The sequence below is a fragment of the Salarias fasciatus genome, chromosome 5 (genome assembly GCF_902148845.1).
Source record: "Salarias fasciatus chromosome 5, fSalaFa1.1, whole genome shotgun sequence".
Lineage (NCBI taxonomy): Eukaryota > Metazoa > Chordata > Actinopteri > Blenniiformes > Blenniidae > Salarias > Salarias fasciatus.
Window position 1 is genome coordinate 10,636,667 of NC_043749.1, and position 25,358 is coordinate 10,662,024.

At 42.9% G+C, this 25,358-nt stretch overlaps 1 protein-coding gene and 1 long non-coding RNA gene across 7 annotated transcripts in view; one reads left to right on the top strand and one right to left on the bottom strand.

Moving 5' to 3' along the window:
• Window positions 1-1,134: 1,134 nt before the first annotated feature.
• Window positions 1,135-13,518, bottom strand: LOC115389265 (uncharacterized). The gene is made up of 3 exons (XR_003931557.1): window positions 13,434-13,518; window positions 7,579-7,583; window positions 1,135-1,146 (listed from the first exon to the last, which is right to left on the bottom strand). It is a non-coding gene; the product is annotated as an uncharacterized LOC115389265 (long non-coding RNA).
• The window catches only part of elmo2 (engulfment and cell motility 2), a 30,158-nt gene continuing 13,796 nt past the window's right edge, over window positions 8,997-25,358 (top strand). For 2 of the 6 annotated variants that reach the window (XM_030092754.1, XM_030092755.1), the window contains exons 1-22: window positions 9,006-9,050; window positions 9,155-9,253; window positions 9,540-9,580; window positions 10,899-10,971; window positions 11,054-11,104; window positions 12,205-12,374; window positions 12,515-12,614; window positions 13,049-13,200; window positions 13,517-13,595; window positions 15,571-15,606; window positions 15,949-15,999; window positions 16,675-16,797; window positions 17,122-17,241; window positions 17,608-17,712; window positions 17,808-17,916; window positions 18,032-18,168; window positions 19,544-19,707; window positions 19,802-19,914; window positions 20,007-20,114; window positions 20,286-20,368; window positions 20,469-20,546; window positions 21,280-21,487. In XM_030092754.1, the coding sequence (XP_029948614.1) occupies window positions 9,176-9,253; window positions 9,540-9,580; window positions 10,899-10,971; window positions 11,054-11,104; window positions 12,205-12,374; window positions 12,515-12,614; window positions 13,049-13,200; window positions 13,517-13,595; window positions 15,571-15,606; window positions 15,949-15,999; window positions 16,675-16,797; window positions 17,122-17,241; window positions 17,608-17,712; window positions 17,808-17,916; window positions 18,032-18,168; window positions 19,544-19,707; window positions 19,802-19,914; window positions 20,007-20,114; window positions 20,286-20,368; window positions 20,469-20,546; window positions 21,280-21,480 (2,172 nt within the window). In that variant the 5' untranslated portion in view covers window positions 9,006-9,050; window positions 9,155-9,175 and the 3' untranslated portion in view covers window positions 21,481-21,487. Of the gene's footprint in view, window positions 9,051-9,154; window positions 9,254-9,539; window positions 9,581-10,898; window positions 10,972-11,053; window positions 11,105-12,204; window positions 12,375-12,514; window positions 12,615-13,048; window positions 13,201-13,516; window positions 13,596-15,570; window positions 15,607-15,948; window positions 16,000-16,674; window positions 16,798-17,121; window positions 17,242-17,607; window positions 17,713-17,807; window positions 17,917-18,031; window positions 18,169-19,543; window positions 19,708-19,801; window positions 19,915-20,006; window positions 20,115-20,285; window positions 20,369-20,468; window positions 20,547-21,279; window positions 24,773-25,358 lie in introns of those variants that run through there. The other 4 variants (XM_030092752.1, XM_030092756.1, XM_030092757.1 and 1 more) reach the window with 4 other exon arrangements.

The window sequence follows — 25,358 nt, forward strand, 5'->3', positions numbered from 1 at the left end:
CAGAAACTTGAGAAATTACCGCAAAGCAGTCAGAGAAAAGATTTTCTGAGCGCTCGCATCTGCATACTTGGAAAGAAGTGAAGCTTTTACGTCTGAACATGGATGATCCACTTATCACCTTTCTACTTTCTGGTGCAAATTTGCCTCAAAACACTTCTAGTCTTTCTGCAGCTGAAATGATGCATAGCTCCATGTTTTTCCATTCATAAAACCAAAATGTAGTGGAGCCATTTTGCAGCCGTCATCGTTAAATTTACCAGACGTGTTCATATCTGCTGTATTCATAGTGACAATGCTGACATGATATAGCATCTGCCTGAAAGCACAATCTTTTTCTTCTTTTTTTTTTTACATAAAAGTAAGTAATTTAATGCAGGAAATCAAGACCTTTTTTCTCTAGTTGCTAAAAAAGGACGAAGTGTAGTTTAACACCTACATTCTTAAATAAGCACAGCAACGACCTTCAAACAAGAAAAATAAGTCAACAGGCACAGCTTGATTCTAGGTGGTTAAAGGGAGCTCTGGAAAGTAAAAAAAAATGAACAAAATAATTTAATCTTGTTCCATAGTCTTCTGGGACTGAAAAACTGCAGATTTAATTTTTTTCACTAAAAAAATATTTTTTTTTTCAGAAATGTAAGTTAGTTTTACTGCCTCGTCACTTTGAAGTGCTGTGTCTGGATGGCTTTTGTTGGTTTTAGTGTGGCTCTCACAAAGCCAAATATTTAGTGGTTGCAAGTATAAAATCAAATTAAGCTCTTTAAAAACCTAAGATGATTATTTTCAGTTCATTCTAGTTTTCAGGATAAAGTTTTATCAATTTACTCTGACTTCATGCACCTAGATGCATTTTAGCCTCTTCTGTATCTTGAGTTGAGTGGATGATTTAAAACGTTCCAGTTAGTTTGTTACGGGGGAAGAAATTCACGCCTCCTATAAAGCACAACATTTTCTCATGGGATTTTTCTTGAGCAATACTTCACCACACTTCCTCCTCTGGAAGGGGTCAGTGTGGCCTCGTTGACTGTTTTGGATGTGGGAATTCACACTGAAGGCTTCCAGGCCCACTCAGCTGACGAAAAGAAATGAAACTGCTGTGTATCGCTGCAAACTTAAACCTCAAGAGCCCTAGAAATGAAATGAGTGCTTACAGCTGAGCACCTCTTGAGTGTATGTCACCCACTCACTTTTAATAAAAAGCACTGTTAATTTGTCTCTTTCACCACTTACAGAATAGTGTTGGAGATGTGTCTATTGAACTTCCTCTTTTTCCATGCACATTTAAATGTACACTCCATTTAAATGCCTTCGCTGTATGCTCGTTTTGTGACTGTTCAGATAACCTGATTCAGGTAAATATTACCTGGACAAATGAGAATATGCATAGACACTGACAAGTCTCTCTGAAAGTGTGTCTGTGCTTCTCAGAAACAGCTTTTTACCCCACAGCCATAATCAGATTGAAAAGCTCATTACAACTGAAATGAAAGTTTAATAAATGACTGAGTTGTTCTTGGCACTACATAAATCAAGCTGAAATGAATGGTGAATTGTGTTATGCATATTAAAATGTCATAATAATTTAAATGAGAGTGCATGGTATGAAATAATAATAATATTTACATGAAATGCTCAATAATTCCATTAAATGTAACGCGCTTCATTGTGTTTTGTAAATAAAAAAAACAGTGTTGCTTTAAAACTGACACATTGTTGCCAATTCCTGTGTAAGGAACGTTTTATATGACATCATCATCTGACGTGCACAGCTGCTCATTTGCATATCTCAGTCAAATTAGATGATGATGATGTCACTTAAAACTGATACATTGTTGCCAGCTCCTCAGTCAAGAAAGTTCTAAATGACGTCATCAGCTAATTTGAATACCTGCTCATTTGCATATCTAGGTCACATTGAGCTTAATTGTTAAGACCAGTGGTGGGAGTAAAATGGCGTCACTATTTTCAGGAGTATTCCAACTACTTTTTCTAGTGTTACAACGCCGTTACTATTACTGACAATAACATGAGGTGCGGTTCTGTTTCTAGAATTCAAAGCTTTCAGCTTGGTTTTTCCTCAGCCGGAGTAATGATTAGTTACTTTTAAAAGATTTTAACTTATTTACAAACTTAGTTACTTTTATTTGAAGAAATAGCTCGTAACTGTAATTATTTGATTTTTAAAAGTCACTTGCCCAACACTGATTATATGTATTTTTAAGGCATTTTATTGTTCAGTTTCAAATCTCCTACATCTTTTCATAAGTTAACACAGCCTGCATTTCCAATTTAGTTGTTTTTAACAATGACAATACTGTACACTATTCTAAATCTGATTCTGTCTTTGGTCATGAGCGATACTGCTATATAACTGACTTTTTATTCTTACATACCATAGATCTTTCAGTAAACTCTCATTATCATGTGTTTATAGATGTAGATAGTTTTATTTAAGTGGTGGTTAAAACAATAATTGTATCCTAGAAACATTAGCAAGCCCATTTCTACTGTAATCAATCACTACGTCTCCTGGAAATAAAAATGAAAAGAAGGAAAAGTACATGACACCTGTTTTGGACCTTTTACACATGGACTTGATTCCTACTTTGCCCTGTGCAGCTCTGTAGCTGTGGGTTGTGACTGCAGCACTGACGAAAAGATGATGCGGCACGAAGCACCTGACATGAGGAAGATGTCCTTTTTCTTTTAGCCTCGTGCACAGATGATGGAGCAATCTGTCTCATTTGCAGACGCTGACATTTACATTGTGTCCCGCCTACAAGGCGTGGAAGAGAGAGAGAGAGAGAGAGAGAGAGAGAGAGAGAGAGAGAGAGAGAGAGAGAGAGAGAGAGAGAGAGAGAGAGAGAGAGAGAGAGAGAGAGAGAGAGAGAGAGAGAGAGAGAGAGAGAGAGAGAGAGAGAGAGAGAGAGAGAGAGAGAGAGAGAGAGAGAGACTCAGGCTGAGTAGCATCAGCAGATAAGTAACCTTGGGGGTAAAATCCAAAGGCTGTGAGCATCATCTGCCCCGGAGAGACTGTCTGCACCCTGACTGCAATGGAGGAGCGGACAGGCACCGGCTGGACGGGATGACTGACTCTCATTAGCCGCCTTGTGAGGAGGAATACCGCTGCTACTCATTGTGAAAACGGGTAAGATGTAATTATTTTCTGTGCTGTTATTTTATTTTTGCGCCGCTCTCAGACGCACAATAACAAGACGCGGCGTCGCCTGCGTCCCGTCAAGCCGACGTTCACACGAGTTGTGATGAATTTGTCTGAAACGCAGCCTCTGCTGCATCAGTGTGTGAGCTCCCTCAGGTCGCCGCGGCTCCAGTCCAGCCGGATCAATGAGCCGTAATCAGGGAGGATTTCCATAACTTGGCTACAACATGTTTCAGAGATAAGAAGTGTGTGTGGCGGCGCTGACACTGCAGATGAGGCGTTCAGGGACCGTAACAGGCTCCTCTTATCGAGGCGAGGCGGAGGCTGCTGCCGCTGCTGTCGCGCTTCTGCCCGCAACAATGTGGATTTATCTCAATGAAATCATTTTAATGCGAAGACGATGAAGCTGTTTGTCTGCTCGGAGAGCAGCCGCCTGCTTAGCGGGCCAGAGGGGGCGCCACTCGGCGTCCCCCGGCAAGCTAACTAGCTGTGATGAAAGTTCGAGCGCCTCAGTTTACATGTGTGAAAAATCCCCCTTTTCCAGCAGCGGCGGGCTGGAAGGCAGCCCCAAACCAGCCCCAGTAAAAGGAGCTGTAAAATGGCGTCAGAAACATCCGGGCCGGGCTGGTGGGCGACAGCACAAGTTGTTTGGGAGTGTGTTTTTTTTTGAGGCTCCGACCACACTGTTGGATTTCTTTTCAGGCTGCAGCTCCTTAGCAGTTGTTGCTAAGCTACCAACCACAGCGCGTGCAGCCGAATGTTGGGAACTCCACGCACACGCACGCACACACAATGAACTTGTCTTTTTTTTCTCGTGTGATTTCACTGGTTAAGTACAATTTACGCCATTCAGTAGACACCTGGTCGATTTCTTTAGGTTCAGCCTGCTAATACAGCATCTGTCTGAACCGTTTATGGCATTTATTTATTAACGAAACATTTCGGAGGAGATTTTTGGTCCATATTTACATCAGTCAGTGTCCCATTACAGAATATCTCAGTGGAGCTCCATTGGATGGAGATCTGCTGACAGTGGAGGTTACTGGAATACAGCCATGTTCAAGAAAGCAGCCTGGGATGGATGGGAGTTTAGTGACATAGTGTGTTATCCTGCTGAGAGCAGCCATCACTGGATTGAACATGGTCAGCAACAATATCCATGGAGGCCCGGGGTGTCAAACACATTTCAGTTCAAGTTCAAGTTCAGTTTCATCTCAAGTGGGCCGCATCAGTAAAAGTGTGCCATAATCACCTTTCGGTTTAAACTTTAAAGTTTTTCTTTGTTGTTTTGCAAATTATTAGAATGTTTGGGTCATATTTTGGCAAAAACAAAAGAAATAGCTGTTGGAAATGAGTACAACCTCAACATTAAGCCATTTTCAATTATCATTTTTATTGCAAAATACAGTGAAGTGACCATAAAAGTGCTGCATTATGCATGGTTTTACAAACCCCCTGACAGCTTGGTTTTGAGGCTAATGCTGTTTTTTTCTGCAATAGTCTCAGTCTCATTGTGTTATGTATTTAATATTCTTAAAACATTTGGTGTCTTTTAAATTTTGGAATTTGCTTGATAGTTTGGCAGACCAGATTGGAGCATTTTGTAGGCTGGTTTTGTCCTACATGTCTTATGTTTGACACCTCTGATCTAATCTGTGATGTTTAAACAAAGCCCAGTTAATATGAAGGCGCCCAAGGTGATAATAAAATATCCCTGACACCATTACACCAGCAGCAGCAGCCTGGACCATTAATATACATCAGGACGGCTCTGTGCTTTCATGTTGTCTACGCATGTTCTCATTTATCCAAGTAGGAGGCAGTCTCACAGCAACTGAATCACATCAGCTAGTCTTCATTATATGTCTTCGATGTCATTTTTTCCTCTCATCAAATTTTCATGATTCAATTGCTTTGAGACACTGACCTTACATTATGCATAATGTCACAGTTGAAATTAAGAAATCAAAAATGTTTCCCCAATATTCTGTGTGAAATGTAGCCTCATCTGTTATGTTCTAAACTGACAGTAATTGCTGCCCGGGGTGGTTTTCTGCCACTGTAGCCCACAAGCTTCAAGGTTTAATGTGTAGTCAGAGATGGTCTTGTGCATAACTTGGCTGTTTGAGTCACGTTTGCCTTTCTGTCATCTTCAACCAATCTGGTCATTTTCCTCTGGCCTCATCAACAAGGCATATCAAACGGAGTTCGGTGCATGCCTGACAATTTTGGGCCATAGAAACATTGGCATTTTACATCAATAAAGAGAGAATGTACATTCAATGTATTGTGGCGATCCCATTTTACAAATGTACCTACTGAAGTGGAAATCAGAGGGATGTTTCAGGCAGGCATTCTGACGTGGAACAGCAGGAGAGGCACACTTGTAATTAACATTGATAATTGCAGGTATTCAACACAGCCTATTTCATGCTGCTGCACACGCACGACTGCTACACAACAAAACAACTATTAAATACATTTCCATAACCATTCTTGTTTGTAATATTCTTTTTGAGTGGAACTGTGTTTAATCTGATTTGGATTTTGTCACATTTAGAGGTGTGACGTTGGGGAAAGCACATGTGGACAGTGAAGAGAAGGATTTCTTTGGCGTCTTTGTTTTGTGTCTTTTCCTATTGTTGGCCATTGAGCCTGTGTTGCTGGGTCACATGGCATTGTTAACATCATTAGTAACGTGTTTTCTATTCATGCTGAAATGTGGCATTGTATGTCAAAGCACACAGTTCATTCAGCAACCAGGCACATATATAATGTGTCCATACGTGCTTTATTTGTGCTCTTGTATATAATGCACAGCACGTTTTCTCTGCTCCAACCTGTTGAAAAAAATGCTTAACCTGGACCTGTCTACCTTTCTGGAAGCAGCACCCATGTTTGAAAGGTGATCATAACGTTGTGTCCTTTCTGGCCCATTTGCTTTTTAGTTTTTAAAAATAACCAATTCACTGTCAGGAGTTTAGGTTTATTTATTTATTTATTTATTTATTTATTTATTTGCAATGAGATATATTTTTCCTTTATTGCCACAATGCAGTTTTAGGAGGTCGGTTATTCTTCTTCCTTCTACCTTCCATACAACATCCAACTTTAGGGAAAGCAGACAGACATAGTCTCATATTCCACGTGTGTCGATCTGTAGAAAACCCACTCAGGCATTAGAAGAACATTCAGCTCAGCCTGGTCCAGATTCAAACTGACTCCATACTCTCTTCATGAGGTGAGAGCGCGATTCATCTCCCTCCTGAAATCTCTTTTGCCAGCCCAGATGTGACCGTGTGCTGGCAAAATACATCACACACACACACACACACACACACACACACACACACACACACACACACAGTGAGGCAGGACAAAGCCTGATCAATCTGTGATGACAGCTGAGCCGCTGATATGAAGTGTCTGCCATCTTCAGATACTTCCAGTGACGGCGGGGCTGAGCTCGTGACAGCTCCTCTCCTCTCAAAACGAGTTATGACTGTGAGTCTGAAGCGAGCCAATTAAAGCTTTTGCTGGGATAAAGTTATAGTAGAAGACATGATGGCCTCGTCTTTAGCACTCACTCTGACAATAGGCTTGAATTTAGTACCCCTAAATGCAGAGGAATCTTTGCTCTCTAATTCAGGAACGGATGAAGGTTTTACTCGCTCCACTACAAGGACCCTAGTCCCATCTGAAAATAGCCACAGCTTCCCAGATACAGTGGTAAAAAAAAAAAATAAATGAATAACTGCTGACTGTAAGCGCTTGCTCATACAGGCTGTCATTATCGACTTTAAATGTTGTGAGTTTGCTCCATTAGTCAAAAATTCTGGAAAACAGCAGTTTTCACTTGAATATAGACACATTTTAGATACATTTTGATTAACTTTAGCATAAATCAAAGCAAATCCCATTTTCACATTAGGATTACAACAATATTTCTTTCATCAGAGTGTTCTCTGCCGTCAGCCTGGCAACTCCAGGCAGTACGGTCCACAGGTTACTGCAGGACACGGTTACGGTACTCGCTGTGCTTTCAGCACTGTCGTTACTCCTCGATGGTTTGATGGACATCTACTTTGTTTCTGTCTAATTCGCCTCATGTTCCCTCACGCCGTTGTTTGAAAGTAAAGTTAGCCTCTTAGGGATAATGCGGTAACAAACAGTAAGGCTGCTCTCACACTTTAGCTTTTCAGTTTTCACAATGTCAGATTGAAGAGAAGGAAAATCATTTTCTGATGAATTACCTCCATTAAATGAATATGAGCAGAAACAACAACATGGCCGCATTGTTACCTTTTGTTTGGCAAATCTTTTGTTACATTTGATTTGTGGGAAAATCAAATGTGAACATTTTTTTTTAAGTTTTTATAAAATATAATTAAGTTTTGTAACATAGTTAACCATTGCACTAACTCTTAGTCACAAGTCAGGCAAAAAGATGTGAGTTTGTACCAGAGGCCTCCGGGATCTCGCGTTGCGTGATGTCTGCTCAACAGAGCGTGGGCGGTGCACTCTCTCCATCAGATGGCTGGCTGGAATCTCACTTTAATTGGCAGTTTTGACATCGTTTGCCGAATCCATCTATAATTTAGCTGTATAGTCGAAGTGAACATGTGCTGTGTATCATCCCGTATCAGTCCGTTAAGCGCTGTTGTGACAAATTATGTGGCGAGCACACTCCACTGATCCCGCGCTTCAATTATTTAGTGATGAAAGGATTTAGTCTGGCATATTATTCATAGTACAGCAGCTTTATTTCTTTTTAACTTTGAGATGTTTTTTTATGACGAGGGGCTTTCGTAAGTCAAAGATGCATCGCCGTCACTGAACCCTGTGACGAATAAACTTGTGTGTCTGAACAAGCAGAGCTTTTCTCTCCCTGTTGATCAAACTGTAACGTGTCGGATGTCGCAGCTGTCATTGATGCAATCCAGCAGACGGACATATTTATAGAACAAACATAACAAAAAACCTGTGTGCCGCAGTTCTGAAAACACTACATCGCTAATAAATCTCCAGAGAAAAGAGTTTGTTGGAGAGGGTTTGTCTAATGATCAGGATTTCTATTCAAATGAAGAGCTGTAAGCCGTTCAGAGTGTTTTGTATCTTGAAAGCACCCTGACTGCAAAGAGCCATTTGTAGAACAGCAGAGCCTTTTTTTTTTTTTCCTGTCTTTTTCTTTACTGCCGTCATCCAATCACCAGCTGAATCTGTCGGCCAGCTTTTCATGCTCTCTTCACGTCGGAGCTCAGAGACAAATCTCTCTCTGTTGCCAGTGTGGTCTCTTTGTGCTCATCTGGGAGAGCTGCTGTCGCAGACATGAGCGTCACAATAATGCACTTTAAATTTACCAGGAAAGCGGAGGCCTGCTGACGTTCGTCCCCTGCAAATTTGACCGCTCCCAATATATAAGCTACATAAAAGTGAGCGGCGGACTGTTTTAGAGGACATTCGATTTACGCCTCTGTTCAAACGTTGCCGAAGTGAAAAATGTGAAGGGTGCAGCAGGAAGTAAAAGTGACGTTTTAATTCACAAATAAAATGTCAGAGGGTGTTTATGAGGGGTTGCAAGCGAGTTAGAAATTTATGAAGTTAAGATATTTACTTGATTTAATCACTATTACATGTCGAAACCAACAAAATTCTGCAGACCCCGAGCCCAGTAGGTGGAAGGCTCCGTTTGTTTGTGTGTGTGTGTATGTGTGTGGGTTGTTTTGCACAACAGTCTTTTTTATTGATCGACTCTCTGACAGATTCAGCTTGAGGAAAAGAAACCAGCTTCGAGAAATGTAAGGTTGTGTGACCCGCTGGTTTTCTGTCTTTCCAGGGTTTATAGAGCGGAGCTGTGAGAGCGACTGACCCAACAGCAGTGATCCATTCGGTGAAGTACAACTTCAGCTCTTCATTCTGCTACCAAATAAACTTTGGATTTGTAATTGTGATCAACAGATCATGTTATTATTTTTTTTACGCCCCCCCCTGCAGGGTGCTAACAACAGCAGAGCCATGCCCCCGCCTGCAGACATCGTGAAGGTGGCCATCGAGTGGCCCGGTGCCAACGCTCAGCTCATAGAGATGGACCAGGTGTGTGTTCACGCTTCATGTTTGGCTTCACGAGTGTAGCTTTGATGAATACGTTGTAAAATTGCCCAGAGTTTTAGTTTGTTTTGAATGTGAAAGGCATGAGTAATGCTGAGTAGGGCTTCAGTTTTGCATAATGTCTAAAAAGCATTTGCAATTCTCGTCATGACTAATTTAAAGCAGTAATGACACAAACTGATCACTATGATGCTACAATAACATTGTTTTACCATTTAAAATGTTGTGATCCTGCAAGTTTACGATGTTTTTTTTTTTTGTCTGTTTGTAGAAAAGACCTTTGTCGTCAATAATCCGGGAAGTGTGTGATGGGTAAGTATTAACCTCCATGTTTGAACATTTTCCAGGTGGTTTCAGCTGTCAACACAGTCGGATTAGTTAAAAGAATAAGCCATGTTTTCTTTGGTCCTCAATGTTTTACCTAAACGGTAGACATTGGATTTAACTGAGAATAAACTAAAATTACTACAATTTAGTTGGGTTTGATTGGATGAATAGAATCTACATTAACAGACAGATGAATGATCTACACTTCTAAACACAACAGTCAGACGCTGTACAGGGTTAGTTCTGTAATGTGGCTTATTTCTGTCAATATGTGCATTAATAAATATTTAAGTATTCATTTTAATCTCACAGCAGATAAAGACCATTACCTTGTTTAATCTGTTGACTCCGCCGTTTGAAACACTTTTATTACAATTCTTGCCTCATTTTATCAATCGGTAGGAACTTCTGCTAATCAATAAGTCAAACATCAGCAAAAAGTTTAGAATTTTTCCAAATAGATGCTTGTTTTTATGTATTTATGACTGTTTGATATTTGTGGAATGTATTCAAATGTATAAGAATATGCGTCGTCACTGGGGTTCAGCATTATAAACAACAGCAGTGCCGGAGCTAAAACTTCGGCCACTTCTTATCTGATCTCTAGTCTGAGTGCAATAGATATTTTGTTTCTTATAGACTCAACATTTTGTGAAATGCACTCCTAGACTGAAGGGAATGGATGTTCATGATAACAGCATGAGTAGACTGTCATTTGTCCTCCTGGATTTTCCTCTTCTCTGCTTCACACGTTCAAAACAGACACAAGCAGAGACTTTCTCTTGGTAAAGTCTAATAAGTAGCAGGATGGAGCTCATAACAGACTAAATCAATCAATGAATAAGTAATAGCTGCATGAATAAAGAAGTACAAGAAAGCTTCAGAATCATTCAAAAAATCAATATATATTGATCATTACATAATAATACTAAATAGAATATTAAAGAAGACGCTTTGACTTGTTATTTTTAGACTCATTATGATCTCTTTAAAAGTTTTACTCCCTCGTCGTTTCCCCGGCTGTGTCACATCTGCCCACTGCCTCTCCTCACCATTGAAATGGAGAATTCTTTGCACTTTGCTGTTTAACACCCACTGGTTTATTCTCCTCCACAATCTCTCACTTTGCCACTTGTGTAAAGTACAACTGCTGGAGGGAACAGCCTGACTTTGAGCCACCTTTTGTTCATGCGTACTACTGTGTTCTAACTATTCGCCACATTTATTTTATATCACACACACACACACACACACACTCACGCTGGCTTCCCAGCAGCCCTTATCTGTGTGTCCTTATCCTCAGGTGGTCCCTGTCAGGCTCGGAGCAGTTCGCTCTGCGGTACGCCGACGGCCCTCAGCTCTATATCACTGAGCAGGTGAGCTTCTCTCCTAACCTTGTGTTGAGGACGCAGTAAATCATGATTAAAACTTCGACAATCCTCCTCTGTCGTCTTTCAGAGCCGTGGTGAGATCAAAAACGGGACCATCCTTCGATTAGCGATTTCTCCCGTAAGTTGAATTCGCTCACTCGTGTTTTTAATGTTTGAAAGCCGCCATTCCGAAGGGGCAATTTTCTGAAGAGCAATTTCTATAATGATTCACTGGTCTGTTCTTCAGCTGTGTTGCTGTGTTTTGCAGTGATTGTGGACAGTTTGCACACTCCGCCCGGCTGTCAGTTTATGCCTTTGAAAATGTGAATTCAGCCAAAAAAAAAAAAAAAATACCTTTCAAGTTTCTCTCCTAAGACCAGACTGTCAGCCTGTGACAGTGGTGAAAGTACTTTCTCCAGAAGGATGAGAGGAGCTGACGCGATTCTCCACGGCAAATAAACAGCTTCTTCTAACTCACTAATAACATTTGATAATCTGTTTTTATAATTCCACCCTGCTTTCAAGTGAGCTGTGGCTGCACCTCGTCCCTCCACGGCCCAGACAGCTCTGTAGAAAAATAAAGTTTGTCTCTCACTGAAATATGCAGCTTATTTTTTTGATGTCGTGGCCATATTGGCTCGGTCACCGACAGGATTGCTTCTGCCCTGCAGCTCTGTCCAGCTGAGAGTTTTCTTATAAAGTCTGGGAATGCACCAGCATTATGAAGAGTGAGTCAGATGAGGGCGGGAAGCAGAAGGCATCAGATGAGCAGACGGGTTTTAAACATTCTCAAGGTGGGAGACAAAGATACAATTATTGTGGCGAAAAAGTTTGCTGTTAGTGAGTGACTCTCTATATAAACTCTCTTCATTGTTCAGCTTTGGGCTGCGATTCTTGGTTAAGTTAATAATTTACTTTCTGCTATTTTTAATTTATTGAATATTCTTGTTGATTTCTCCTGAGATCCATAAGAAATACACAGCATAACTCGGCTAATTGGGTTCTTTTCAGTTCAGTTTTTGTTTGCGTCCCTGTTGGGCAATTAGAAACCGAACAAGGAGTGCTTCTACCTGTTGTCCAGATCGCTCACTGTGCTCTGGTGAACTCCCACAATCCTCCAGACACTGCCGAGTGCAGTTTGTGACCTGGTGCTGAGGCTATCAAACCAGCGGAAAAGAGAAAAGTTCAGCACCGATTCAATATAGGATCTATAAAGTAACATTTTATTGTGTCCGACAGGCTCGTGCCGCCCGTCAGCTCCTGGAGAGGATCCAGTCCCACGGTATCGACGCTCGCCTGGAGGCTCTGAAGGAGCTGGCCAAACTGTCTGCTGACCCAACGTTCGCCACGGAGTTCATCAACATGGAGGGCATCGCCACCCTGGCTCGCCTCGTGGAGAGCGGGACTCAGTGAGTCTGACTTGTCGACGGCGTGGGTGCAGCGTGGCGTGCACGGGGGAGCCGTGCCTCTGCTTCCTGTCGCTGCTTTTCAGTGTGACTTGTACAAGTGATGTGAAAAAACTCTTCAGTGCCGTTTTTACCTTGTGCAGCTTCGGTGAAATGCTGGCCTTCACTCTCACCGCCTTCCTGGAGCTGATGGACCACGGCATTGTGTCCTGGGACCTTATCTCCCTCTCCTTCATCAAACAGGTGCCTCCTCCAACAAAAGAATAATTCAGTCGACTTACGCCGAGCGCGCACTGCAAAAACCTCCTTTCAGTAAACTTTCAAGGTCTGTCTTTTTATTCCTTTTATTCATGCACTTTTATTTAATTACTTGACCTTTCTTTCTCACCAAATGGCGGAAGTGCGTGGGTCTTGTTGCCTAGCAACTCCTTGTATTATCGGGAGCTCTTTCAGTGTGAATGTGAAGAGTTTTCCTCCCAGAACTTTTGCCGTGTCCTTGACAGGAGGGACTTACAGGCCTCTTTATTTGATTTAGTTCTGCAAATGAAGTGACTTTTATCTGCCTGATTAGTGGATCAGTCTGGCGCCGCAGACGCTTTTTCAAGTCCATCCGAACAAGTCGAGAAAGAGAAGGATGCTGCTCGATCTTGTCCCGTCCTCCTCCTCCTCCTCCTCAGATCGCCGGGTACGTGAACCAGCCCATGGTGGACGTGTCCATCCTGCAGCGCTCCCTCGCCATCCTGGAGAGCATGGTCCTGAACAGCCACAGCCTGTACCACCGGGTGGCTCAGGAGATCACCGTGGGACAGCTCATCGGGCACCTGCAAGTGTGAGCACACACACATGCACAGGGGCTTCTGGCACTCTGAACCCGGGGGGGCGAGCGCGCCGCCGCGTGGGCCGTCCAGTCTTGTGAATGTTGTCTCGACGTGCGTGAGGGATGAGTTTAGGATCCACAGACGGCCTCAGCCGCTCAGCTTTCCTGAGTAGCGATATAAAGCATGACGTCTGAAATGTTGGGCTGTGAAAGCGAGGCTGCCGGTCATCCTGAACCCGTTCCACGTGCCTGTAGTTTGAATCCCGTGTGGATTTCTGTGGAGCAAGATGCTTCTAACTGTTTGTTGCGCTCCTGGATGTTTCTCCAGGTCGAACCAGGAGATCCAAACGTACGCCATTGCACTCATCAACGCTCTCTTCCTGAAGGCTCCCGAGGACAGACGGCAGGTCAGTGCACTCACAGCGCCGCATGAAAGAGAGGAGGGGGAAAAAAAAAAAAGGACTGAATGTTCTTGATAGATAGATATACACAGCTAGAATACTAATGTCTCAGCTTCATGTTACACTTCATGGAAAGGCTTCCATACATAACACACACTATTCCTTCTTTTTTGTATCAAACTGCACATATCAGCTCCCAGCTGTTGCTAATGCGCGCAGCAGCTGGCTACTTCCAGCTAAAACCTCATGAATAGACGTCTGTCTGCCAGCTGTCACGCTGCGTATTGTGCCCGACACACTGAAAATAGCACTCGTCAAAGTTTCAAGTTTGTACATTTGTCTGTTTTTCACTGAGTCTCTTCCAGTGACCTAGACTAGCGCCCGGCTGCGAGTCGAGGCCGACTGGTCCTGTTCAGGGCTCTGACTGGAGCTGGGATCTCAGTTTATTTCAAGGATGAATCAAAAGAGTTCAGTGTTATTAATATCACATGCTTTCCAAAATCAAGCGTTGCGTAAGCCAGAGTTTGTCAACGGCGCTGAAGGAAATTTCAAAAATGTATTTAATGGATTGTTATTTTAAAGGTTATTCAAAAGAGATCTGCTATGAATGCATGTAGCACTGACAAATGTACAAACCCTGCAGGATGGAGTGCCTCTGCCCAGTGTGTGTCTGTATTAATGTGCCGTCTTGTTTCTGTGCTCCGCTCACTCTGCGGTTGTGACTTTTTTTTGTCCCAGTTCACATTGTGTAATAGCAACACGCAGTTTTTAATATTTTTTCGGACACTGTTTTGCCCCTCTGTGTCTTTATTTCTCTGAAAATAGCCTCCATGTAATCTCTTCTGGAAGACAGGAGGTCAATAGCATGTTACTCGTCTTCTATTAGAAAGATATTTTGGTTGAAACTGGCTGGAAAAGACTGACAGAGATTAATATGAAGGTTCACGAAGATTAAACTACACATCTCATATTATCAAAGATATCCCATTTATATGTTCTGGTATGACAAACTGAGTTCCTGTAGAAAAGAGTGAGACTGAGTCATGCAGGAAGCCTCGACAGTTGAGGAGTGAATAAGGACGGGGTTCAGATCGTCAAAGAAAAAAATTCTTGTATTAATCGATAGTTTGAACAATGTAAAAACATCCTGTGGTAACGTCTGACCAAACTGTGTTAAAGAAAACATTTTAATGTGATTCTTTTGTTTATTTTCAGCATGGATTTGACATAGAAATTGATTTTTGTGACTCCCAATATTCATAGTGGAATATTTTCTACAAAACAGAACATTGTTTGTAAATAATAACAATACACGTCTCTTGTGAGACAGTGTGATTGTGTGTTATAGTCAAGAGAGGTGAATCTTTTGATTTAATTTAAGAGTGGATAGCTGTGTTTTTTTGATTTTCTTTCCCAGTTTGGAACATTATTGTCAGACGATCGACACTCATTCATCTCCAGCTGCAGTTATTGACCACTAGAGGGCAAACTGAGCCAGTCCCACTGAGAGCGTCACCGCAGGGGTTTCACGGCACATGCTGTCACTGGCACCAGCTAGAGTCACGCTCTCGCTTCATTGACTGAATCAGAGTCCAGTCAGTTAAAACACAGCGCCTTGAAATTCACTCCAGACTTTATTCACCCCCTGATTCACGCTTCAGATACAGAGATGAGCTGCAAATGAAACACGACAGGTAGTTCAGAGAGCAAAAATCACAATGCAGTTCATGAATGTGTGATTTTAAAGGATCACTTTTCTGTATTAAACATTTAAAAACTTTGTACATTAAGTCAATCACAGATTTTATTCGTCTGTATTTGTTCACTGTGACATGATGCTGTTTCATGTGGTGTTTATGTGGCATGCTGTGCTGCTGATGTTTTCCTTGTGTCTCATGGTCCACGTGTGTGTGCACTTTTTGTTCCCATCACTGTCACACCCGCCCCCCCCCCCCCCTCGCTGCTCCCTGTGAACCTGCAGGAGGACTATGCTAACCCGCTGGAGCAGCACCTCACTGTGAGTACACACACCTGTCCTCAGATCACGCCGCCATTCCACCTCGCCCTCGCTCTGTGGCTCGTTTCCTGTGTCGAGGAAAAAACACCATGGCATGATCCATGAACTGAGCTGAGGTATCATAGCTTGCTGCTGCAGCAGACAGACTGTCAACAGAAGGTTCGGCTCATTCTTCAGCAGGGTGTGCAAAGAACAGATATTTTTTTAAAAAAGTGATGAAAGTCCTGTCTGTAACAGTGAAAGTCTTGCTTACTGGAGGTGGGGTGTTACAGTGGAGCTTTTCTGTAAAAGTGTCTCCTCGTTTGATTTGTGGGTTGGAATGATGAATCTCTGTGCCCTCAGGAAATGGCGAGCACCCTGGCTCAAAAACACCTGCGATCCATCATCCTCAACGTGAGTACCGAGCCCGAGATGCACGCGGTGAAATAGATTTCAGCTGTACATTAGAACCAACAGTCTGCCCAATCAGATGGGCTCAGTTAAGCTTCAGGCAGTTCCCAGAGGTTTTGTTTCACATTACTCACAATTAAATATGGGGAAATCCTTAATTAATGCAAAATACTGCAGTTCATCCAGCACTGAGAGCGTCGAGTGTTGGTCTCTTCCCCGGGAGCGGCAGGTGGTCAGCGTTTGGAAAGCCTTACTCACTCCCTGACACACAACCAGTAAATGTGATACGGCACCGAGCGACGTGGAACAAAGTCTGCTCTGAAAATGATTCCTTTTGGCACTTGTCTGGAAGTGCCTTGACTGAACTGGCTTCAAATGTCAGTGAGGAGGAGGAGGTGGCGGCGGCGGTGGCGGCGGCGGCGGCGGCGACGCCGCAGACTCCTGAGGCTGCAGGACAAACTCCAGCATCGTGTGTTTTTTTTTTTTTTTTTGCTGGAAACCAGGACGCACAGATCTGTGCGTCGTTTATGGGACCTGTTGCCTGCTGGGCAGTGACGGTGTTTATTACGCTCCGTTCTGTTTAAATCTGCTGTTGTGTTTTATTGAGGCCGTAAACAAGGCGGTACAACGCAGTTGGCTTCACGGTTAACTTGACGCGCTTGTTTTGCTGTTTTACAGCACGTCATAAGAGGAAACCGACCCATCAAAGCAGAGATGGCACATCAGCTCTATGTTCTGCAGGTGTTGACCTTTAACCTTTTGGAAGAACGAATGATGACCAAAATGGACCCGAACGACCAGGTGAAGACGCAATTATTAATTTTCCATTTATATATGATTCTTCTTCTGTTATTTACAATGAAGGTGATTTAAATTAAGAAGAATGGGGAGAAATTGCAGCCATCATTACCTGTCAGTAACTTAAATTGCACAACAATTAGATACAATCTGCACAAGTTTACAGTCTGATGGATCTGTGACAAGCAGACCAGAAAATTCATGTTTTCCTGCGTTGGCGAGTGCTTGATCACAAACATCTGCTCCTCTGGATTAACCTGCACTTCCTGTAACTCCACTGAATGTTGTACCGCTGCCGCGCTGTTAACGTGGCGTCTTTCACCTCAGGCTCAGAGAGATATCATCTTCGAGTTACGCAGAATTGCCTTTGACGGAGAAAACGACCCCACCGGCACGGAGAAAAGAAAGGCCATGTACACCAAGGATTACAAGATGCTGGGATTCACCGTGAGTCCGTTTCTTAATCCTCCGTCAGACAGCTCATCATATCCAGTAACTACTTTTAGCTTGAAATTATGGGAGGATTCTTATTGAAATGTACTGATGCTCTGTGCACACAGTGACTGCATGATCATTTCTATATAACATATTTTGAAGTCGTAGTTAAGGTAGTATTCTGTATCTAATATGTTTTTTCATAATTCCAGTTGATAATATTTGCACTATAAATGGAAAACTGCATGATTTTGATCAATTTAGCAACTACCTTATCACATTACTGAGAGCTGCACATTATTATATTAATGCACATGGCACACAGACGGGATGACGTTTTTCGATTGACTCATTTTTATCTGGTCATCTGTGACCCAGAACCACGTGAACCCGGCCATGGACTTCACCCAGACCCCTCCGGGGATGCTGGCCCTGGACAACATGCTGTATCTGGCCAAGGTTCACCAGGACACCTACATCAGGGTCCGTGCTGGCCTCCATCTTTTCCTTGCTCGGTTCGTAGAGGCACAAAATGGCAGCCACACCTCATTTTTAATTTTTTTTTTTTTTCCCTACAGATTGTCCTGGAGAACAGCAGCCGGGAGGACAAGCACGAGTGCCCGTTTGGCCGCTGCGCCATCGAACTCACACGGATGCTGTGCGAGATCCTCCAGGTCGGAGAGCTGCGTAAGTGGCTCCATATCTGACAGCAGGTGTCCTCATTCCTGTACTGATTATTCAGGAGAACTGCTGTTTTCACATCAGTGTTTTAACTCTGCGGTCGTATGTGTTGTTTGTGTAGCGAACGAAGGCTGCAACGACTATCACCCGATGTTCTTCACTCACGACCGGGCGTGGGAGGAGTTCTTCTGCGTCTGCATCCAGCTGCTTAATAAAACCTGGAAGGAAATGAGGGCCACGGCAGAGGACTTCAATAAGGTCTGAGTTTGAAGAGCCCACTTTGTCATTTCACCACATTTAGATGTAGGTGATAAAAAATGTTGTAGCAGATCTTTCACAGTGCAGCACATCTCCTCATAGTAAAAACAGAAGAGTCAAAACGCAAGCAGCAAGCTCAGTTTCAGTTGGGCGAGGGGCTTAAATTCGGTACGGAAAAACCATCGGACCCAGGCTGGGGAAAAACATTCATAAATCACTGTCTGAAACCACGAGTGACGCTTGTAAAGACGGAGCCGTGTGGGAATACACATGTGAAGACAGTTGCATAGGAAACGTGATGTGGGTGGGTCAGGGGTCAGACTGCAGGTGTGTGACCCTGAACGCAGTGGTCCTGTGTCTGACGTGCCTAAAGAGCTGCTTCCTGAAGGGAAGCAGCCAAATTCCACATAGTTTACTTTACAATTTTTAAAGAAGTATTAAATATTAAATACCTATATATATATATATATATATATATATATATATATATATATATATATATATATATATATATATATATATATATATATATACACACACACACACACACACACACACACACACACACACACACACACACACACACACACACACACACACACACACATACAGGTTGAGCACTATTAGATGCCGTTTTCATAGCTGTGCTATAAAAGTACGGTTGAACTGGGAGTAAAAGAAGGAGCCAACAGTGGAGAGGAAGTCGTGTCTCCCCGTCTGGGGACAGACTGGAGGTCTGTTAGTCAAGAGAGTCGTTTCAGTGAAATGCCTTGACAGCTGCTGGATGGATTACCAGAGCATATGGCGCGCTCGTTCAGAGGGGGTGTTGATCATTTCGGCGGTGCTTCAGCTCTCTCCCTCATCTCGCTGTCATTACTGCAAATTTTAATTTGTCCCATATAGCTCTGTCTGTAAACTTTCAGTGGAATAAGGATTAAGTGGGTGATCGTCATTACCCAAAATCCACCATCTGCCCAGGCCAGCTTTTCTCAGTTTGAAGGTGTTGCACCCACACACACACACACACACACAGACTGTGCTGCTGTGTGTGTTCGAGACTGAGCAGCCCAAACAGCCCAAAGGTTTCCTAAATAATTCATGGTAATTATTACGCATCCAGGCATTCAGTGAAGTGAACAGAAGTACATGACACCACTTTGTATCGCTGTAGTTTAAATATTGATGCCGTGACAAAGGGCAGGAGACGTCTGTCAGCGCATCGACTTTCTGAATGGGGAAGTTAGGTTTCACTGATCTTCAGTGTCATCAAAAAGCAATACTACTAAGGACTGAATATACAGTGAGCCAAATACTTGAAATGTTTGTTTTACTCTGCATTTCCTTTGTTTTGGTTTGTGTTTGATCCCTTCGCCAGGTGATGCAGGTGGTCCGCGAGCAGATCACCAGGGCTCTGGCGATGAAGCCAGCGTCCATAGACCAGCTGAAGAACAAACTGCGAGGCCTCAACTATTCAGAGATCCTGCGTCTGCGGCAGTCAGAGAGGATGAGCCAGGATGACTTCCAGTCTCCACCCATCATGTCAGTTCGTGTTCGCGATGCTTCTCCTTCCAGTTTCTTCGATTGTGTAATTTGTAATCCTGTGCGCTCATTCCTGTCGATCACGTTCCTGCAGTGAGCTGCGCGAGAGGATCCAGCCGGAGATCTTGGAACTCATCAAGCAGCAGCGGCTGAACCGGCTGTGCGAGGGAAGCTGCTTCCGGAAACTAGGAAACCGCCGAAGGCAGGGTACATATCCCATCAATACAGTCACTTTGCTTCTTTACCGCAGAGCGAAACTGAACACCGTGTTGCCCCTGCGCTGTCCTTTACTTCCGCAGAGAAGTTCTGGTTCTGCCGGCTCTCTCTGAATCACAAAGTGCTGCACTATGGGGACCTGGATGAGTCACCTCAGGGTGAAGTGCCTTTCGAGCTGCTCAGTGACAAGAGTAAGACACTCCGAAACCTTTTATTCCTCCAAGTGGCTTCATATCGCAGCACATAAATCTTTCATAACACAAACAGCGACACCATCGACGGCAGACCGCATCCGTCTGTCAGGGGGTCGACCTCGGCGGGTTTATGTAATTTATTGTTTATTTCCTCTGTGTTATTGCCAGTTCCTGTCTCCGATATCAAGTCTGTGGTGACGGGGAAGGACTGCCCTCACATGAAGGAGAAGAGCGCTCTGAAGCAAAACAAGGTAGCGTCGCACCCTGTGTTTATCCATATATTTACTGTCATAGCCATTTCAGTCACTTTAGTTTTGTTGATGTTTCTCATTGAGTGTGTTTTTTTCTCAGGAGGTGCTGGAGTTGGCCTTCTCTGTCCTCTACGACCCCGACGAAACTCTCAACTTTGTTGCCCCGAACAAATACGAGGTAAGCTGGAAGCTACGGTGTCTGGGATGAATGCGCACCGGTGAAAACTGGGTTGCATTTCTTTATCAGCGGAGAAACCGCTATGACTTCTCAGACTGTGTCTGGTTTCTGTTTCATCTCAGAGGGTCACTCGTGTGCAACACAACCCAAGGAGAGAAACTACTTTCAGCTGTACTTTGCAGCCCGGCGAAGCATTTTCACAGCTTTCCCTTCACCGCTCAGTTTTTAGGGTCAGCAGCTTAACTGTCACGGCTCAGCCTCACTGCTCTCATCATTCTCATTTCCAATAACAGGCAGCTGCTCGCGCTGGAAAAAAAAAAAAAATAAAGCAATCATATGAATTTGCTGTACATGTACTTTCCATCTGGTGGACACAATAAAGCATTTAGCAGCTAAAGAGGCAGATATTTCCCCGGGGGGGTCGGTGGAGAGCTGAACGGGAGAGTGAACGTCGAACGTACACGGGCCAGGTGGCTGAAAACAATCCCAAACGAACCCTGACGACGCATATGGAAACCATCAACCGCTAGCATGTGCGCCACATCAGCACCGTCAGCTGATGGAGTTACCAAACTGTATCTATTTATTTATTTACAGCTCCTTTTAATTTCACCGCAGATCCAGAGAGGTGATTACCTGCTTTAGCCAAAGGGCTCATTCACATTTGATGATCACACTTCACAGGTACTTTTTATTTTCTTCTGTGTGTGTGTGTGTGTGTGTGTGCGTACAGTATTGCATCTGGACAGACGGGCTGTGCGCGCTGCTGGGGAGGGAGATGGTCAGCGACCTGACGCGCAGCGACCTCGACACCCTCATCAGCATGGAGATGAAGCTCCGCCTCCTCGACCTCGAGAACATCACCATCCCAGAGGCCCCGCCCCCCGTGCCAAAGGAGCCTAGCTCGTATAACTTCACCTACAACTACAGCTGAGATGTGTGTGAGTGTGTGTGTGCGTGCGCGGGTGCGTGTGTGTATTTGCATTGCATGCATGTGTTTGTGGAGGATGGGTATTTCCATGAGATCGCTTCAAACGTGTATTCAAGGAAAAAGGCTCCTTTTGTTTTTTCCCCAACAACATTTCAGAAAAAACTTTTTTCTCCACTCGTGTTTGTGATTTTGTGTTGTTGCTGGATGTGTTGATAGCTTCACGGAGAGGTCAAAGGTCAGGGTGCAGGAGAAGAGGCTTGTCCTCCAATCTTATTTATCAGTGGCGTCTTGATTTTTATCCCCGACTTAAGCGTTGAAATGAATATGAATGACGGGATGAAAGAAACAAATGCTTTAATTCATCAGTCGGGTCATGTGTTGTGGTCTCCATGGCAACAAAGAATGAAGCAGACACCGTTACAGTTTTGATGCTGCGCTGGCTTCAGCACTGCCCGCCTCCCTGCTCGTGTACAGATGTACAGTACAGCAGCCGGTTTTCAGCCACTCGTCCTGCTCTCCGCTGCAGCCACGTCTCAAAACCGCTGGAATACCGACCGGCCGCTAACCGGGGGAGTCCACGGACGGAACAGGGGCGAGGCGGAGGGTTCAAGTTACAAATTTATGAATGTTACATGGGATAGGAACTTGTGTAGTGGTGTTTAACTGTTGAGCTATAAAATGTCTGAAAATATCAAAAATGTCACAATCAGAATTATTTCACATTTTTGTAAAAACCTGTTTGATGCATTCAACACAGCCTTGAAGAAAGGCCGGGATTCTGATCAACATGAGAATAAGAGGAAAATCTATTGATTGTTTTTAAGAATCTGGAATGATATATTAGCTGTTTGTTCACGTTCATTCATTCATCCAGATATGTTCTTGATCACTTGTAGCTGCGGTATTCATGTGAGTGTTCATCTTTCAAGGCTCCTCGTCTCAGAACGATACATCTTGAACTGACTATATACTCATCAGCCATAGCGTTGTGACTGGTATGGGCACATGTGTGTGCAGATGTGTGTTCTGGCTCCTTCAGATCAGAGCGAGCATCCACTCCTTCGGCAGTTTGATCTGCAGATGGTCTGTCGGCCCTCTGCTCCTCACCTGCCTCACTGACCTTGGACAGTTCTTGACCGTGCCGAAGGCTCACTACTTTTCACTCTTTGGAACATTTTGGATAGATTTAGACCACGGTGCTGCTGGCGATGCTCTGACCAAGTCGTGTAATCATCACGTTATGGCTCTTTATCAAACTCGCACAAATCCTTACTTTTGGCAATTTTTCCATGCTTTTAACTTCAAGGACAAAAGGCTCACTTGCTGTCTGATATGTCCCACCCTAAGAGCAGGCATCAAAAATAGAGTCAGTTGTTCACCCATTAATGATATGGCTGATCAGTATATCTATATAGATCTCATTAGTGCAATAAAACAATGTGAAAACGTTTACCTTCACCTGTCCCGCTGTAGAAGTCTGTGAGTGTGTGTCCGTCTGTATCTCTGTTATGTGCAGATTTAGAGATTTTAATGTATGTTCATGCTGAGAGAGCCTGAAAACGAGCTCAACATGTGCTTGTTGCTGGTTAAAGACGGGGCCAAAGCTCTCACATTCAACACTTTTGAACACAGAACAACTAAAAACATGAATGATATGAAGCTTTTTTTAATCAGTCACTACATTGCCTTATCAATCATACACTCACTGTGTGTCATCAGCATTTACAGGTACGAGACATGTTGCAGCTCCCTGTATGATCTAGTTGTAGCAGATAAAGACATTTTAAAAGTGTTTTTAAAAAAACGTTCCACCTGTAAAGCACATATGATATTATAAATATAGATCGTATGTTTAAATAGAATATATAATAGAGCTGCTTACATAAATTAGCTATGAATTCAAAGTTTGTTTATTGGCATTTACTGCCTGTGTACATATAACAAATACAGATACATCTATACAAAACTTCATTATAATCTATGATGGCAACTGTGTGATTAAACGCTAAGAAATGGACTTAAATCAGTTACAACTACGTCATAATGAACGTGCCATATATTGTTCACTTCATAGTACAAGCTGAATTTGGTTTGCATTCAAATCTGGTGTCAATGTGTTTGGGAGGACTGTACTGTAGTACTGTAGTCACTGTGCAAAAGCCAACAGTTCATTCCTTTAAAATCCAAGTATCACAAATACAGTTCTAAGTAGATCCACCTCGCACTGCTTTGATCCAACTTATTTTTCAGCAGGATTGGTTCTAAACTTTGTCCCGTCGACTTCTAATCCAGTACTAATCACTGCTGTCATTTGTTAATGCAGAATAGAATTATATTTTTGTAAATGACTGTACAATTTTATCAGTGTTGAAAGAGTGGGGCTTGAACTAACGTAGCATTTTTCCACTTTGCATCAATCTTCATGGTGTGCTTTTCAAAATAATCGCACACGTTAAAAAAACAACGAAACAACACATTTTCATACCACAAAATTGCTCCAGCACCTAATTATGATGTCAGTCATTTTGAAAGTCATCTCTTCTATCGCTGCCATATGTGATATTCAATACTTTAAATATTTTTAAAGAAGATTTTTCCTAAATTTTTCTTCATTAATGTTGATTTTTCTTCTTCTTCTTCTTTGTTTCTAATCTCTTTCTTGTACCGTGGCTCTGGGAGTTCAGGCCACTGCAGCCGTCAGTCAGACGAGCATAGATAGACAGAAATTCATTCAAGAAAGTTACACTTGTGCACACTTTTTTGGAGTCCCTGGCAATAATTATCTCCCACCCATCTTCAAATATTTGCTTTCAATCTGTGCTACTTACAATATCTACATCTCTGTGGTGCATTTGGCTCAGTAATATATGCAACGATATGCATAAGTGTTCTGCTTCCTCGGTCTGCACAGTTTGAGCTTCTGTTTTTTTTTTTTTTTTTTAATTGCAGTGTTTCGAGCTCTCAGGGCCACTTTAAGAACATGAAGCACTGAGATGTGTTGAGAAATCATCAGCACCTAAAACAGATCAGCCCCCTCAGTGTATCTCCGTTAGCAGAGGATTCCTGCAGTGGATGTACCGTACTTACAGTCTGGCTTGACATTTTTGCATCTGACACTCTTTTTTTCCATGACTTGCTGAACTATTTATTTACACTCGGTAGTGATAGTGAAGAATGGCAGAATGACCAAGTTTAAATATGGTATACATATAGATCATTGTATGTATATACAGTATTGTGTTGCCTTATTGAAGAAATGTATTATGTTTTGTGTGAATAAATACAAAGTCTAACTACTGTTCAGTGTGTAGTTTTCTGACTAGATGTGTCTCACTTGGAGGCCGTGCGCTTATGGCTCACACAATTGATCATCTTAAAGGTTTGGATATATATTCAAATCATGTGTGTAGAAACTTTTGGATTTAAAAATAGACTGCATGCTGCAAATTGTACAAGTACAATGAAAATGATACACCTGAAAATAACACTCGAAGGCACAAGCGTTGAAAAATACTACTTAATTACAGTAATATGCCAACTTGTAATGCTTCACACACACCCATGGTGTTTATAAGAGCTGTGCTCATGTAGTCTGTGTGTGTGTGTGTGTCTACAAAATCCTCGACTGTATCTTTATCTTTAAGGCTTCATCTGTCGAGAATTGGGCATGTTAATGGGTTTTACCAGCAGCAGTCTTTCATGGATGTCGATGAAAGTAGCCCCCCCCCCCCCCCCCTTTTAACAACTCAAAAAAAAAAAAAAAGGCTTTTGATTCAGGGTGGAAAACAGTCCCTTGATCTAGCTAATGAAATATCATTTCAACTGAATGTGTGTGTCATACTGGAAATAAAACCGTCCTGGAAACTCGGTTTCAGTCCAAA